The sequence below is a fragment of the Corylus avellana genome, chromosome 6 (genome assembly GCF_965113065.1).
Source record: "Corylus avellana chromosome 6, dhCorAvel1.hap1.2, whole genome shotgun sequence".
Classification (NCBI taxonomy): Eukaryota; Viridiplantae; Streptophyta; class Magnoliopsida; order Fagales; family Betulaceae; genus Corylus; species Corylus avellana.
The window spans coordinates 3,646,201-3,662,098 of record NC_142495.1 but is presented as its reverse complement, the minus strand read 5'-3'; the positions used below and the strand labels follow the sequence as shown (position 1 = coordinate 3,662,098).

The following is a 15,898-nucleotide window of genomic DNA, read 5'->3' as shown; positions in this document are numbered from 1 at the left end:
ATTTACTAATTATTAAAGAGAATTAAGGGACTTATATAGAACCTAGGAACTACTTACTCAAGGAGAAGGTCCACACCCCAAAGTAAGACTAGCCAGTCTGTAAGACTGTAACCCAACAGGCTTAAACCACTAGGCGATCCAAGCACCTGACAACTTGAAGACCACTCCCCTAAACCCGTTCCGCCCAATGCGCCCATTCACCTCGTGCAACAACACTCTCCCATACCCCCATTGGCCTTCCCAATGGCTTGGAGAAAGAAGATGAACCATGACCCTTCGACGGACTCTAAAAATAGACTTTATAATGCTCTATATATTTATATATAAAGTCTAAAGTAGACAATTCCAACATTCGACATACTCTATCACAGTATCACTAATACTCTCCTTATCGGAAAGCTCTTCCTCTTGTCCCCTATTGACTTGAACGTCGAAGTTCTTTTGGTTCTCCGGGACATGAGGACTTCTAACATCTTCTACTACTTGCATTTTTGCAAATAGAGTCGCTTTCTAAAAGGCAACTTGAAGTCATTGCTGATTCGTACACCAACCGAACTCATCCCCGGCGGCTTTCAGTTAGTGTTCATAGCTGAGTGATTACTCACTATCTGGCTGGTAAAGGTGGCCCGAAGCTTCCTCTCTCAGCAAGCAAGACGAGAGAAATATCAAATTGAAGAGATAATGAAAAATAATATGTTTTATTAGAGATTGGATTTAGTGTCAATTGAAACCATCGAAGGCACTAACAAGCTGCCTCCAATACGTAGTCATGCATGAAGGACACGCGTCTGATGCGTGAAGGAGATGGAAATCATATTCTTAGCCGTTTCTGATGCGTCCAACTTCTCTTCTCCCAATTTCTTTTAAAGTACAGTGCGTTTGCATAGCTGAGCCTAGTTGTGTTGGTAAATGGTAACTGACCGAGGAGGAGGAAGAATCTCTCTTCATAACTCATGTTTTGTCTTTACATCGACTCTGTATATTTAATCTTGCCCGTTCATTTCCTTTGCGGGAGATGTCCTGTTATATTAATTTACTACTGAAAGTCTGAAGCACGATCCCATATTCGATATTGTTGGCTGGATTTTCCAGCAAGACACACTCCAAGGGCAGTAGATTAAACAAGGGAAACACAAGAGAATAAAAAGAACAACTTGCTGCAGAAATTGTGCAGAAAATGAGTAAAGAAACAGAGGAAAAACAGGGGAGAGGAAGCCTTTTTTTTCTGAAGAGAGCTTCTAGCCCTTTCGTCTATTTTTCTTCTTCTTTCATTACAATTTTTCTGCAGCAACAAAATATAAAAGACAAGAGAAGCCTTCTACAAAAAGAGTTCTAGAACCACACACGTGGCTTCACAACACACACACATTTTCACCTACTACAAACTAGAGTTTAATAAATACACCCAAACATAAAAGTTGACAAGTCAAAAGCACATTAGTTTGTAACAGATATACCATTACCAGCCACTTCAACGACTTCATGTCTGTCTGCTGGCAAGATGTCGCGGAAGATTTCAGAGTTAACGCATTTAAATAGACAATATATTGATTCCTCTTCTATATAATGCCGTTGCTTCACTTCTACGCGGTATCAGATCAGAGTCGGAGCTTGGAGGTTCATGGCATGACATTAACATACATGCTCCATTGCAGAGTAAGGTATAAATCGATTGCTTTTACTTTTTTTCTTCCCCATATATCTCTGATTACGTTTGTTTATATTTTCTTAGATTCCAAAGATGGTGGATACAAGATGTTTTCCTTCCCTCTAATACTTTTCTACGGAGAAGCATATAATATTCTTTTTTTTTTTTTTTTTTTTTTTTTTTTAATTTTATTTTATTTTTATCTGAGATTGATTTTGTTTTCATTTTCTGCTCTGTTACCCTCATCAGCGCCAAAAAAACAAATCGGGCTAGTTGAGTATTATTGTCATTGTTCTCTTGGCTACAAAAGATATTGGGTACAAAATCTTTGGTTTCCTTTCTTTATCCCATATTGGAGCTTTTGGGTTTGTTGGCGAAGCAGAGAAATGGCAGATGCTGTTCTGGGAGCAGTACTTGGAGAAGCATTTTCGCAGTTGTTTGAAACAGTTAAGGATGTGGTAAACAAAGCCCGTATGTTCGAATCCATTCTCACGCAGCTCCAATCCACGCTAGCTTCTTTGGTGCCATTGGTTGAAGAGATAAGACGGTTAAACAGAGAAGTGGGTCACCCAGAAGAGGAAATAAAGAGCTTGATCAAACATATGAAGAAGGGAACGAAGCTCGTTTCGAAGTGCTCGAAAATCAGTTGGTGGAACTACTACATGAAATCCCAGTACGCGGGCAAACTCTGCGAGTTGGACGGGGACATTGGCAGGTTCTTTCAGGTTGATTTGCAGGCATGGAATGCCAGGAATGTGTTGGAGACTTTGGCGAGGGTGAATGCTATCGGTGAGAATATGAATTTGTTCGCGAGGAACGGTGGGATGTCATGCGCTGTTCCCGGACCCCCTGAATTTATTGTCGGGTTGGATGTGCATATGAAGCAGTTGAAGATGCTGCTGCTGAACGAGGAGGTGTCGGTGCTTGTATTGACTGCTCCTGCAGGATGCGGGAAGACCACATTGGTGAAAATGCTTTGTCAGGATAAGGATATTAAAGGTATTAAATAATTTTTTTTTTTTTTTTTGAAAAACGAATAGTACATTGGAATTACTGCCATATATAGAAGAGTAGCAAAAGAAAAGAAATGAAAAACAATTTTCATATCTAGATAATTGGTGGAATTGTTGCAGAATTTGCTTATTTCTTACTCTTTGTTGGGATTGGATTTCGGACTTCCTTTCTTATGACTTCCTGTGTGCATGAAATGGGATTTTGGTGGCAGCTTTCTAACTACAATATTGTATTTGGATAGGCATATTTAAGGAGAATATTTTTTTCTTCCCCGTCTCAAAAACTCCAAACCTGAAGGTCATTGTAGAAAGACTATTTCGTCATAAGAATAATCAGGTGCCTGCTGACTTTCAAAATGATGAAGATGCAATCAACCAGCTGGAGCAACTGCTGAAGCGAATTGAAGGTTCTATATTGTTGATCCTGGATGATGTCTGGTCTGGATCAGAATCCCTTATTGAGAAGTTTGAGTTTCATATGCCAAATTACAAGATTCTTGTGACTTCAAGAACTGCATTTCCGAGGTTTAGCTTTACATATAAGTTACAACCATTAAATGATAAAGATGCAATGACTCTTTTTTGTCACTCAGCAGCCCTGCAGGATGGAAACTCTTCGATTCCAGATCAAGATATCAAAAAGGTACTTTTATCAGCCTATGATATATATATATATATATATATATATATATATATATATGAAATATGCTTACTGTTATCTGTCATTCTACTTTTTGGGAAATGTATGTATATGAGTGAAAAATATACATGATACCATAGCTACCTGCCAAAACCGTGTTTGAATAATGCTTGCTTGTTTTGTTTCTTATACACCATTTGTCCCCACAACATAAGTGAATGAAGAAAAAGTATTATTCAAACATGGTTTGTAAATATGACAACATGGTGGCCTTCATTTGCAGATACTGAAGGTCTGTGGGGGGTTTCCTCTGGCCCTTAAAGTGATTGGAAGATCACTCTGTGGGCAGTCAGCAGAGGCCTGCCACAGTTGGGTGAAGAAATGGACTAGTGGTCGTTCTTCTATCCTTGATTCTGACAGCGATCTGCTTATTTGTCTCCAAAAGAGCCTAGATTTATTGGATGATGAGGTCATCAAGAAGTGTTTCCTGGATCTCGGTTTGTTTCCGGAAGACCAAAGGATCCCTGTTGCTGCCCTCATTGATATGTGGGCAGAATTATACGAACTAGATGAAGGTGGCATTGATGCCATTGCTAACCTACATGAAATCACTAGCCGGAATCTGGCTAGTCTTGTGGTCACAAGGTATTCCGGCTTTTTATTTGTATCATGTGATTTTCATGTGGAAAGCCAATTACTAGAAAGAAGGAAAGTTATACTGGCTAGATTAACTAATGGAGGATTTCCACTATTATCTTTACCTTCATTGTGTTGATCATTTCTTTTACCTGTGTTATAAAAGTCTTCATTTTGATGCATAAGTCAAGGAAATAAATTTCATGTGAAGACTAAAGAATATGAAATCTCTTCATAACATCTAATTTTTGCTCATTTTCCAGGAAAGTTGCGAGTGATGTTGGTAGCTACTACAGTGAAGACTTTGTCTTACAACATGATCTTCTTAGAGAGCTAGCTATCCATCAGAGCAACCAGGAGCCAATAGAACAAACGAAAAGACTAATTATTAACATAACTGGAAACAATCTTCCCAAGTGGTGGACAGAACAGAAGCGGCAACCTATCAGTGCACACCTCATGTCTATCTCAACTGGTCAGTTCATCTTTCTCACTTTCAAAAAGCCTCACACACACATGCTGTGATCAATAAAATAGTATTTGGTTCCTTGTCACAATGTGTAGGATATTGTTTGCAGATGAAATGTTCTCGTCAAGTTGGTGCAATATTGAACCATCCGAAGTTGAAATTCTAGTTCTGAATTTACAAACAAAGAATTACACATTACCAGAGTTTGTGGAGAAAATGGATAAATTAAAAGTTCTAATTGTCACGAATTATGGTTTCTTTCATGCTGAGTTGGGTAATTTTCAGCTGCTTGAGTCTGCTCCCTATCTAAAGAAAATCCGACTAGAGAAGGTTTCAATTCCTTCCCTGTGCAAGGTCCCAATACGATTGAGGAGTTTAAAGAAGATATCCTTGTTTATGTGTAATATTGGTCAGGCTTTTGGGAACTTGACTATCCAAGTTTCAAATGCATTGCCAAATCTAATGGAGATAAACATGGACTATTGCAATGATCTTGTTGAATTGCCTGCTGGGTTGTGTGATATTGTCTGCCTTAAAAAACTGAGCATCACCAATTGTCATAAGTTGTCAGCACTGCCGCAAGGGATTGGAAAGTTGAGGAATTTAGAATTGCTAAGGCTTAGGTCCTGTACTGATTTGTGGGAATTGCCAGAATCAATCAGAAGCCTCCATGAGCTGAGCATTCTTGACATATCTGACTGCATAAGCATGACCAAGTTGCCAAAAACCATTGGTGGGTTGAGTAAATTGAAAGAGCTCCACTTGAAAGGGTGCATGAGAATATTGCGTAGTCAGCTCCCGGCATCAATCTTGGATCTTGAGCAATTGAAGCTTGTAATATGTGACGCAGAAGGGGTCAAGTTGTGGGACCCTATCAAGGAGTTACACACCGGTCTAGAAATAAAGGTGGCTGAAAAAGATATCAACTTGAATTGGCTTCCCATACATGATTTCTAACAACTGTTTTTGTTTGGAAAATGCGGAAGGCAGAATAAAGTATAGCATTCTCTTCCAATCTTTCTTTACTTCTTGTTCCGAAAAGAGAATGAAATTTAAGTGGATTAGTACACCCAACAAAAAAACAAAAAAAGGCTAAATTTGAGGGATTGTGATATACCTTGGAAAAGGATAAGTCAATAAATATTTCATAAATTTCATTCCAAGGGCCTCAAGCATTGAATGGCTAGTAATTTCAGTCCTATGTCATTTCCATGATTTCTAAATTTCATTGCGAAATGCATTCATTTTGAAATTTAGGGAGCCAAAAAAAAAAATGTAATTACTTTTTGACCCCATGAACTATAACGCTTTGACACTTTTCTCCTATGAACTACAATGCCTTGACATTTTTTCTCCATGAACTACCAACTATGACACCTGACCCCATCAAACTATCATCTTAAGACAAAAAGCCTCCTTCTGTCAATCAAATAAATTAAAATTGACGGTCAACGGTTATGTGCAAGTCATGTGCCATTTTAGGTTTTTTTCTTCTACTTTTGCCCTCACTTTAGATCGAGAAAATGACGCTTTTACTCCCCTAAATTCTAATCCAACACATGAAAATAATTTAAAATGAGGCAAAAGTAGAAGAAAAAAAAAATTAAAATGGCACGTGACTTGCATATGACCGTTGATCATAAATTTTAACCCCTTTGACTGACGACAGTGGGCTTTTTGTAATAAGATAGTAGTTTGATAGGGTCAGATGCATAGTTAGTAGTTCATGCAAGAAAAGTGCCAAGGTGCTGTAGTTCATAAGACAAAAAGTAATTGCCCAAAAAAACAAAGAAATGCAACTTTTTTAATATGAGTCAAATAGCAAGAAATATTTTGAACATCAATTTTAAATTAAAAGTTGGAATTTTTTTTTAAAAATAATTTTCAACGAAGTATTTCACATTAAACAACACAAGCTAAGTTAGAAGCTTAAAAAATGTGGATATTTATGATAAGGATTATATGAGATGACTTGTAGTCAATGCACTTCGGAAACATCGGGGTTCAGGGACGATTGTGTCTCAAATTGCATAAGTTTGACTCTTTGAGCCTTCTGTCCGGTTTCCTCGTCTGCACAAGGAAAGTGTGAAGAAATGGAAGAATTTTGTCTCAAACCGCTTTCCACTTCTATATTTCTTGTGGGCAATGGGCATAGTTGAGTAGACTGGTGTCTAGCTTTTGGGTTTCTTGGCAAAGCAAACAAATGGCAGACGCTGCTGTGGGAGCACTGCTTGGAGAGGCATTTTCACAGTTGTTTGCAAGAGTTGAGGACGGGGTAAACAAAACCCGTATGTTCGAATCCAATCTCAAATGCCTCCGATCGAGGCTAGGTGCTTTGAAGCCGTTGGTTGAGCAGCTAAGACGTTTAAACAGAGAAGTGGGTCACTCAGAAGAGGAAACAAAGAGCTTGATCGAACAAATGAACAAGGGAGCGGAGCTCGTTTCGGAGTGCTCGAAAATCCATTGGTGGAACTGCTGCATGAAATCCCAGTATGCGGGCGAACTCTGCGAGTTGGACGAGGACATTGGCAGGTTCTTTCAGGTTGAATTGCAGGCATTGATTGCGAGGAATGGGCTGGAGGCTTTGGTGAGGGTGAATACTATCGGTGAGAGTATGAAATTGGTGGTGAGGAATGGTGGGGTGCCATGCGCTGTTCCCGGACCCCCTGAATTTGTTGTCGGGTTGGATGTGCATATGAAGCAGTTGAAGATGCTGCTGCTGAAGGAGGAGGTGTCGATGCTTGTATTGACTGCTCCTGGGGGATGCGGGAAGACCACGTTGGTGAAAATGCTTTGCAAGGATAAGGAAATTAAAGGTAGTTCATCAGTCATCACAAATTCTATTATTTTTTGTATAATTTTACTTCAAGTGCTTTAGAAATATTATTTCACTCTCTTAATTAGGATGTGGATCCTTTTAGAGAGTAAACCCTTTGGTTTTGCCAAAAGCAAATTACAAAGAATGTTATATTTTTGGCTTTGACTGAAATGAATGGGATTGCATTCGCTCTGAGGATTAGGTAAAACATTGGTAGGCTATTGCTAATTCAGGTTCATTCTTTTGATTTGCTCTTTCAACAGTCATTTTAGTGTTTTTTCTAAAATGTATTACATTGGAATTACTGTCATAGAAGAGAAGCAAAATAAATGAAAGGAAAAAAGCAATTTTCGTATCTACACAATTGGTGGCATTGTTTCAGAATTTGCTTATTTCTTACTCTTTGTTGGAATTGGGTTTCGGACTACCTTTCTTATTACTTTGCTGTTTTATAAATCCTGTGTGCAAATGTTATCAGACATGAAATGGGATTTTGATGGCAGCTTTCTAACTACATTGTATTTGGATAGACATATTTAAGGAGAACATTTTCTTCGTCACCGTCTCAGAAACTCCAAACCTGAAGGTCATTGTAGATAAACTTTTTCAACATAAGGGTTCTCAGGTGTCTGGGTTTCAAACTGAAGAAGAAGCAATCAACCAGCTGGAGCAACTGCTGAATCAAATTGAAGGTTCTAAATTGTTGATTCTGGATGATGTCTGGCCTGGATCAGAATTCCATCCTGAGAAGTTTAAGTTTCATATGCCAAATTACAAGATTCTTATGACTTCAAGAGATGCATTTCCAAGATTTTGCTTTACATATAAATTACAACCATTAAATGATAAAGATGCAATGACTCTTTTTCGCCACTCAGCATCCCTGCAGGATGGAAGCTCTTTGATTCGAGATAAAGATATCAAAAAGGTACTTTGTCAGCCTATGATATATATGTATGAAATACATTTAATGTTATCTGTCATCATAAAAAATACATGATGTCATTGCTTGTTTTAATATGTACATAATACCATGGCTACCTGCCAAAATCATGTTTGCATACTTATGCATGGATTTATGCTTGCTTGTTTTGTTTCTTATATACCATTTGTCCCCAAAACATAAGTGAATAAAGAAACAGTAGACATACAAAACCATGTTGTCATATTTACAAACTATTGATGTGGTTTAGATAACTAGAACCTTGGCCGATATTACCCCTGCAACCTCTAATCAATAACTGATTTTATTTGGGGGCCTTCATTTGCAGGTACTGAAGGTCTGCGGGGGGTTCCCTCTGGCCCTTGAAGTGATTGGAAGATCACTCTGTGGGAAGTCAGCAGAGGTCTGGCATAGTTGGGTGAAGAAATGGTCTACTGGTCGTTCTATCCTTAATTCTAACAGATGTTTGCTTGATTGTCTCCAAAAGAGCCTAGATTTCTTGGATGATGAGGTCATCAAGAAGTGTTTCCTGGACCTAGGATTGTTTCCGGAAGACCAAAGGATCCCTGTTGCTGCCCTCATTGACATGTGGGCAGAATTATACGAACTAGATGAAGATGGCATTGATGCCGTTGCTAACCTACATGAACTCACTAGCCGGAATCTGGCTAGTCTTGTGGTGGCAAGGTATACTGGCTTTTTATTTGTATCATGTGATTTTCTTGTAGGCTGTTCTCATGTATTCACCGGTATTTGCTAGTTGTAATATGTTGTGACTGCTGTATACATGCCCAAAATATTCTAATGTCTTACAGCTTGATGAACTTCAAATTGCAGTTGACAATATATTATATCTTATTTGACCTGCTGATTGTCAAAGTAGTATTTTTTGTACTAGCCTAGGATCTCCATGTGGAAAGCCAATTACTAGAGAGAAGGAAAGTTATACTAGCTAGAACTAATGGAGGATTTCCACTATGATCTTTACCTTTATGCAGCTCGTCTCATAGATGCTTGAGTTTGATTATCTTAAAAACACACATTCATTGTCTTGATTTCTTTTAGCTATGTTATAGAAGTCTTCATTTTGATGCATAGTCATGGAAATAAATTTCATATGTGAAGACTAAAGAATTTGAATCTCTTCAAAGCATCTATTTTTTTGCTCATTTTCCAGGAAAGATACAAGTGATCATCTTCGTAAATACTACAGTGAAGACTTTGTCTTACAACATGATCTTCTTAGAGAGCTAGCTGTCCATCAGAGCAGCCAGGAGCCAATAGAACAAACGAAAAGACTAATTATTGACATAAGAGGAAACAATCTTCCCAACTGGTGGATGGAGAAGCGGCAACCTATCAGCGCACACCTCTTGTCTATCTCAACTGGTCAGTTCATCTTTCTCACTTTCAAACAGCCCCACACACGTCCTTACACATGCTGTGACCTATAAAATAGCATTTGGTACCCTGTCACACCATGTTGGGTATTGTTTGCAGATGAAATGTTCTCATCAAGTTGGTGCAATATCGAACCATCCGCAGTTGAGGTTCTAGTTCTGAATTTTCAAACAAAGAATTACAAGTTACCCGAGTTTGTGGAGAAAATGTATAAATTAAAGGTTCTGATTGTCACGAATTATGGTTTCTTTCATGCTGAGTTAGGTAATTTTCAGTTACTTGAGTCTGTACCCTATCTAGAGAAAATCAGATTAGAGAAGGTTTCAATTCCTTCCCTTTGCAAGGACCCAATACAATTGAGAAGTTTGAAGAAGATATCCTTGTTTATGTGTAATATAGGTCAGGCTTTTAGGAACTGTACTATCCAAGTTTCAGATGCATTGCCAAATCTAATGGAGATAAACATGGACTATTGTAATGATCTTGTTGAATTGCCTGTTGGGATTTGTGATATTGTTTGTCTTAAGAAACTTAGCATCACCAATTGTCATAAGCTGTCTGCACTGCCTGAAGAGATAGGAAAGCTGGAAAATTTGGAAGTGCTAAGGCTGAAGTCCTGTACTGATTTGCCAGAGTTGCCAGAGTCAATCAAAAGCCTTCATAAGTTAAGCATTCTTGACATATCTGACTGCCTAAGCATTAGGAAGTTGCCAAAACACATTGGTGAGTTGCATAATTTGAAGAAGCTTCACATGGAAGGGTGCTTGAGATTGCGTAATCATTTTCCACCATCGACTTGGGATCTTGATCAGTTAGAGCTTGTGACATGTGATGAAGAGAGGGCCAAGTTATGGGAGCCTGTCAAGGACTTCCTGACCAATCTACAGGTAGAGGTGGTTGGAAAAGATAACAACTTGAATTGGCTTCCCCTACAAGATTTCTGAGAACTGTTTTTGTTTGGAAAATGCGGAAGGTATGATAAAGTATCTGTAGAATGGTGTAATCTGTAGAACATGATATAATTGTTGATGAGATTTAATGAGTTTCTGCAGAATATAATGGAAAATTCTGCAGAAGGTTATTAGAGATATTTGTTGTTCTGGTTGTGTGGTTGTTTGGGGAATTGTGGTGATAGTGATCTAATTGGTCTTGCTACTATCTGATGGAGAGTTGGAAGAGTTAAGAATGGAATGGTAACGTTGTTTGAGATTCAATGATTTCTGGAGTTAAAATAAATTTCTGCAGAAGATTGGAAAAGACTACTGATGGATGCATATTACTGCTAGTTGCCAGATTTTTGTTTCTATGACTGTTTTCTGTTGCTGGTTGTACAAACTACGAAGTGCATGTATGGCTGTATAGGGGCTTGTTGGGATAGTGTTTGTTCCCATCTGAGGTCTCTTTGTGTTTCAACTGCTATGCTGAAGAGTTGTAATTGCTTGTTTTGTTAATGGAAAGCTTATTTATTAAAAGAATAAGAAGGCAGGATTAAGTATAGCATTCTCTTCCACTCTTAATTCTTTTACTTTTTGTTGTGAAAAGAGAATGAAACTGAAGTGGATTAGTACACCCAAAAATAATAGGCTAAATTTGAGGAATTGCAGTATAGATATCATGATATACCTTGAAAAGGATAAGTCAATAAATATTTCATAAATTTCATTCAAAACATGCCCTATTATAACATATGAAGTGCAAATGATTGACTCTCTTATGCATTTAACAAAGAAAATTATGGTTTTAGCTCTGAAAAATTCATCAATTTGATGCCACTTACAGATAATATGTGAGAATTAGATGCAGTTTGTAAGGGACGCAGGCATTGAATGGCTAGTAATTTCAGTCCTATGTCAACTCCATAATTTCTAAATTTCATTATAATTCCTTGGTTCCTTAAAAAAATGAAAGAACAAAAGGACTCAAACTGCTGTCACCAATGCTTGGCCCTCTACCTCTGCCTTCCATGGATGCTTGCTCCAAATTTTTACCATGTTAGTGTGAATTTGAATGAAATCCATTCATTTTGTCGTATAAATGAACAAGAATGTGGGTTTTTACATTAAACGAGCTTGAAACCCGTGCAATGCACGGATCGTTTTTAAAAATGACAGGAAGGAAAAAAGTAATAATAATTAGTGGATGCATAAATGATAGAAAAAAAAAAAAAAAATTGATGAAAATTAAAACGTAGGGGTTTTAAAACATATTTATTTTGTTCAATGAATTGTTTTATTTTGTATTCATCAAAACAATGATTTTGCTCACTTTGCTCGGTATATTTTTTGGAATGTTCAGAATTATATGAATTTTATTTATATTGAAATATAATAAGCGTCACGCTAGCAATATCGGAGATTCATGCTAATTTTCTATTAATGTTTTGATAATCAAAATTTAGGTTTTCTTGCTAGTTTTTATGTTAATATACTTATTTAATTTTCAACTACTCTTATGAGAACAAAGATTTTTACATGTTTTAATTTATATTGTTCGCGAAAATTTTTGGTTGAGTTGTTTTTCATTTGAATGTTTTATGGGATTTTTTTTGTTTGTTTGATTGTATGGTTTACTAAACATATTTTGGAAGTAATTTTTCTGCCCTTTTTTTTTTTTTTTTGGAAGGAAAATTTTCTGCTTTTAAAAGCAAAACAAATCCAAATTTTATTTGATTGTTGTACAAAAAATGCATTGAACTAAATGTGAGAGGATTTATTTGGTTGTATTAAATGTTGAGAGAAATATTTGGTTTTATTTTGTATTTAAATTATACCTGTGGGAAAAATTTTTTTAACATGTTTTTAATTTATATGAATTAAAATAAAATTAAGTGTCCTGTATTTTAATTCATTTGAATATTTTATGGATTTTTTTTTTTTTTGTGAGTGATAATCTTCTGGTATTGTTTAAAAGAAAACAAAACTTTATTTGATTGTCGTCTAGAAATAGCAACATTTTTTTTTTTTTTTGGAAACACCAAATATGTGGTAATTAAGCAATAAACCTAATGTGAAATGTTTTATTTGATTGCATTAAATGTTGAGTGAAAGATTTTGTTTTATTTTGTATTTAAAAAAAAAAAAAAACAGTATTTTTTTCGAATGTTTAGAAGTATATGTATTTTATTTTTTATTTTTTATTTTTTATTTTTTGAACATTTTGACATTCATCATCAACAAACTTATCTATGGCGTAAAGACTCTTAAAAAAACAAAAGCGTTACGCTCTAAGTACTAAGAGCACGAAATTTTTGCAAACCATATAAATTAAAACATGTAAAAATCTTTCTATTCATAGGAGTAGTTTAAAATTAAATAAGTATATTAACATAAAAAACAGCAAGAAAACCTAAATTTTGATTATCAAAACATTAATAGAAAATTAGCATGAATTTCCGATATTGCTAGCACGACGCCTATTATATTTCAATAGAAATAAAATTCATATAATTCTGAACATTCCAAAAAATATACCGAGCAAAGTGAGCAAAATCATTGTTTTGATGAAAACAAAATAAAACAATTCATTGAACATTTAACGCAATGAAATAAATCGTTGCACATATTGTTCAATACTTAATTATTATATTTTTGGTGTTTCAAAAGAGTTTATGTTTTTCTTTCTGCATAACAATGAAATTAATTTTGGCAATCTTTTACTTAATAGTAAAAAAGACACTTCCAAAAACTGCCTTAAATTTTGATTAAAACACAAAAAAAAAAAAAAAAAAAAAAAAAAAACTCATAAAACATTCAAATCATGAACAATTCAACAAAAAATTTTTACAAACAAAACATAAACATATTCAAATCTCCTTCCAAACGTAGATCGGAAACATGTTAAAATGAAAGAAGTTTTAAAAAAAATAGCAAGAAGAAAATCTTGATTTTGATTATCAACGCGTTAATAAAAAATTAGCATAAATCTTCGATATTATTATTAGTGTGATACCTATTATATTTCAATAGAAATAACATTCATATAAAACTGAATATTCTAAAAAATATAGAGATCAAAGTGAACAAAATATCTATAGTAATCTTTTGAGTGTTCCAAAAGAGTTGTGTTCGATTGAAGAACAACTCAACCATAAAACAATCAAATGAAGAACTTAACCAATAATTTTCACAAACAAAGCATAAACATATTCAAATCTCCACACAAACATAAAGCAAAGCATGGCAGGTACAAATAAACTTTCTCAAAAAACAAACATAAAGATAATCAAATAAATTTATGCTCTCCTTTCACAAACAAAAGAGAAACAAATTTATATTTCCACCAAAACGTAGATTCAGATCGAGAAATAAACATAAAGATAATGAAATAAATTTATGCTCTCCTTTCACAAATAAAGGAGAAACAAATTTATATTTCCACCAAAACGTAGATTCAGATCGAGAAATAAATATAAAGATAATGAAATAAATTTATGTTTCTTTTGCTTTTAAAAGAAGAAAAAAGCACTTCCAAAACATGTCTGAAAATTGGAGTAGATCAAACAAACAAAACAAAAAATCTCCATAATACATTCAAAGTGGTTAAAAAAAAAACAAAACAAAACAAAAGTATTTACTTGAATGTTGTTGCTAGTGACTATTAAAGAAGGAAGCACCATAAATTTTGCCCTATGTTTTGCCTTCAAGAGCAGACTCATGGACTTAAAAGGCTCTGGCATGCTCCCTTTTTAAATGTAAAAAGAGAGAGGTAGAAATCAAAGAGAATTTAATGATAGATTTAATTTGACCTTTTTTTTTTTCTTTCTATTCAACGTATTAGGCATATTAAACTCATTGTATTCCTAACATGAATTAATTTAGTTAATTTAATGGCCTTAGAGGACCGGTTTTTAACTTAAAGGACCGGTTTAATGTTTAAACCGGTCCTTTAAGTTAAAACCGCCTAAACCTAAACGGAAAACTATTAAACCATATTAAAAAATAGGAGAAACATTAAAGAAAGACACGTGTCGCAATTCTAGGCTCTCTCTAAGCCAAAACTCGGCTTTTATATATATATATGTTAAAGAAGGAAGCACCATAAATTTTGCCCTATGTTTTGCCTTCAAGAGCAGACTCATGGACTTAAAAGGCTCTGGCATGCACCCTTTTTAAATGTAAAAAGAGAGAGGTAGAAATCAAAGAGAATTTAATGATAGATTTAATTTGACATTTTTTTTTTCTTTCTATTCAACGTATTAGGCATATTAAACTCATTGTATTCCTAACATGAATTAATTTAGTTAATTTAATGGCCTTAGAGGACCGGTTTTTAACTTAAAGGACCGGTTTAATGTTTAAAAATTAAATAACCATAATTATCTTACATTAATTATAGTCACTTAATAATGAAATTCATATAAGGAAACGTTTTGAAATAAACTCTTGGAATAATGAAACCGCCTAAACCTAAACGGAAAACTATTAAACCATATTAAAAAATAGAAGAAACACTAAACGGTTAATAGAAAGACACGTGTCGCAATTCTAGGCTCTTTCTGAGCCAAAACTCGGCTCTTTCTAGGCACCATAAATTTTGCCCTATGTTTTGCCTTCAAGAGCAGACTCATGGACTTAAAAGGCTCTGGCATGCTCCCTTTTTAAATGTAAAAAGAGAGAGGTAGAAATCAAAGAGAATTTAATGATAGATTTAATTTGACCTTTTTTTTTTTTCTTTCTATTCAACGTATTAGGCATATTAAACTCATTGTATTCCTAACATGAATTAATTTAGTTAATTTAATGGCCTTAGAGGACCGGTTTTTAACTTAAAGGACCGGTTTAATGTTTAAACCGGTCCTTTAAGTTAAAACCGCCTAAACCTAAACGGAAAACTATTAAACCATATTAAAAAATAGGAGAAACATTAAAGAAAGACACGTGTCGCAATTCTAGGCTCTCTCTAAGCCAAAACTCGGCTTTTATATATATATATGTTAAAGAAGGAAGCACCATAAATTTTGCCCTATGTTTTGCCTTCAAGAGCAGACTCATGGACTTAAAAGGCTCTGGCATGCACCCTTTTTAAATGTAAAAAGAGAGAGGTAGAAATCAAAGAGAATTTAATGATAGATTTAATTTGACATTTTTTTTTTCTTTCTATTCAACGTATTAGGCATATTAAACTCATTGTATTCCTAACATGAATTAATTTAGTTAATTTAATGGCCTTAGAGGACCGGTTTTTAACTTAAAGGACCGGTTTAATGTTTAAAAATTAAATAACCATAATTATCTTACATTAATTATAGTCACTTAATAATGAAATTCATATAAGGAAACGTTTTGAAATAAACTCTTGGAATAATGAAACCGCCTAAACCTAAACGGAAAA

At 35.0% G+C, this 15,898-nt stretch overlaps 2 protein-coding genes across 2 annotated transcripts; both read left to right on the top strand.

Annotated features, from left to right (window-relative positions):
- Positions 1–2,034: 2,034 nt before the first annotated feature.
- LOC148584780 (putative disease resistance protein At5g66900) lies at positions 2,035–5,363 on the top strand. Its single transcript, XM_088517404.1, has 5 exons — positions 2,035–2,647; positions 2,904–3,304; positions 3,585–3,946; positions 4,201–4,412; positions 4,516–5,363. Exons 1-5 carry the CDS (start codon positions 2,035–2,037, stop codon positions 5,361–5,363), a joined length of 2,436 nt encoding a protein of 811 aa, XP_088373530.1.
- Positions 5,364–6,384: 1,021 nt separating this feature from the next.
- On the top strand, positions 6,385–11,068 carry LOC132186341 (putative disease resistance protein At5g66900). The gene is made up of 5 exons (XM_059600267.2): positions 6,385–7,222; positions 7,755–8,152; positions 8,496–8,854; positions 9,345–9,556; positions 9,668–11,068. Exons 1-5 carry the CDS (start codon positions 6,610–6,612, stop codon positions 10,510–10,512), a joined length of 2,427 nt encoding a protein of 808 aa, XP_059456250.2. The 5' UTR covers positions 6,385–6,609; the 3' UTR covers positions 10,513–11,068.
- The last annotated feature ends 4,830 nt before the right edge of the window (positions 11,069–15,898 follow it).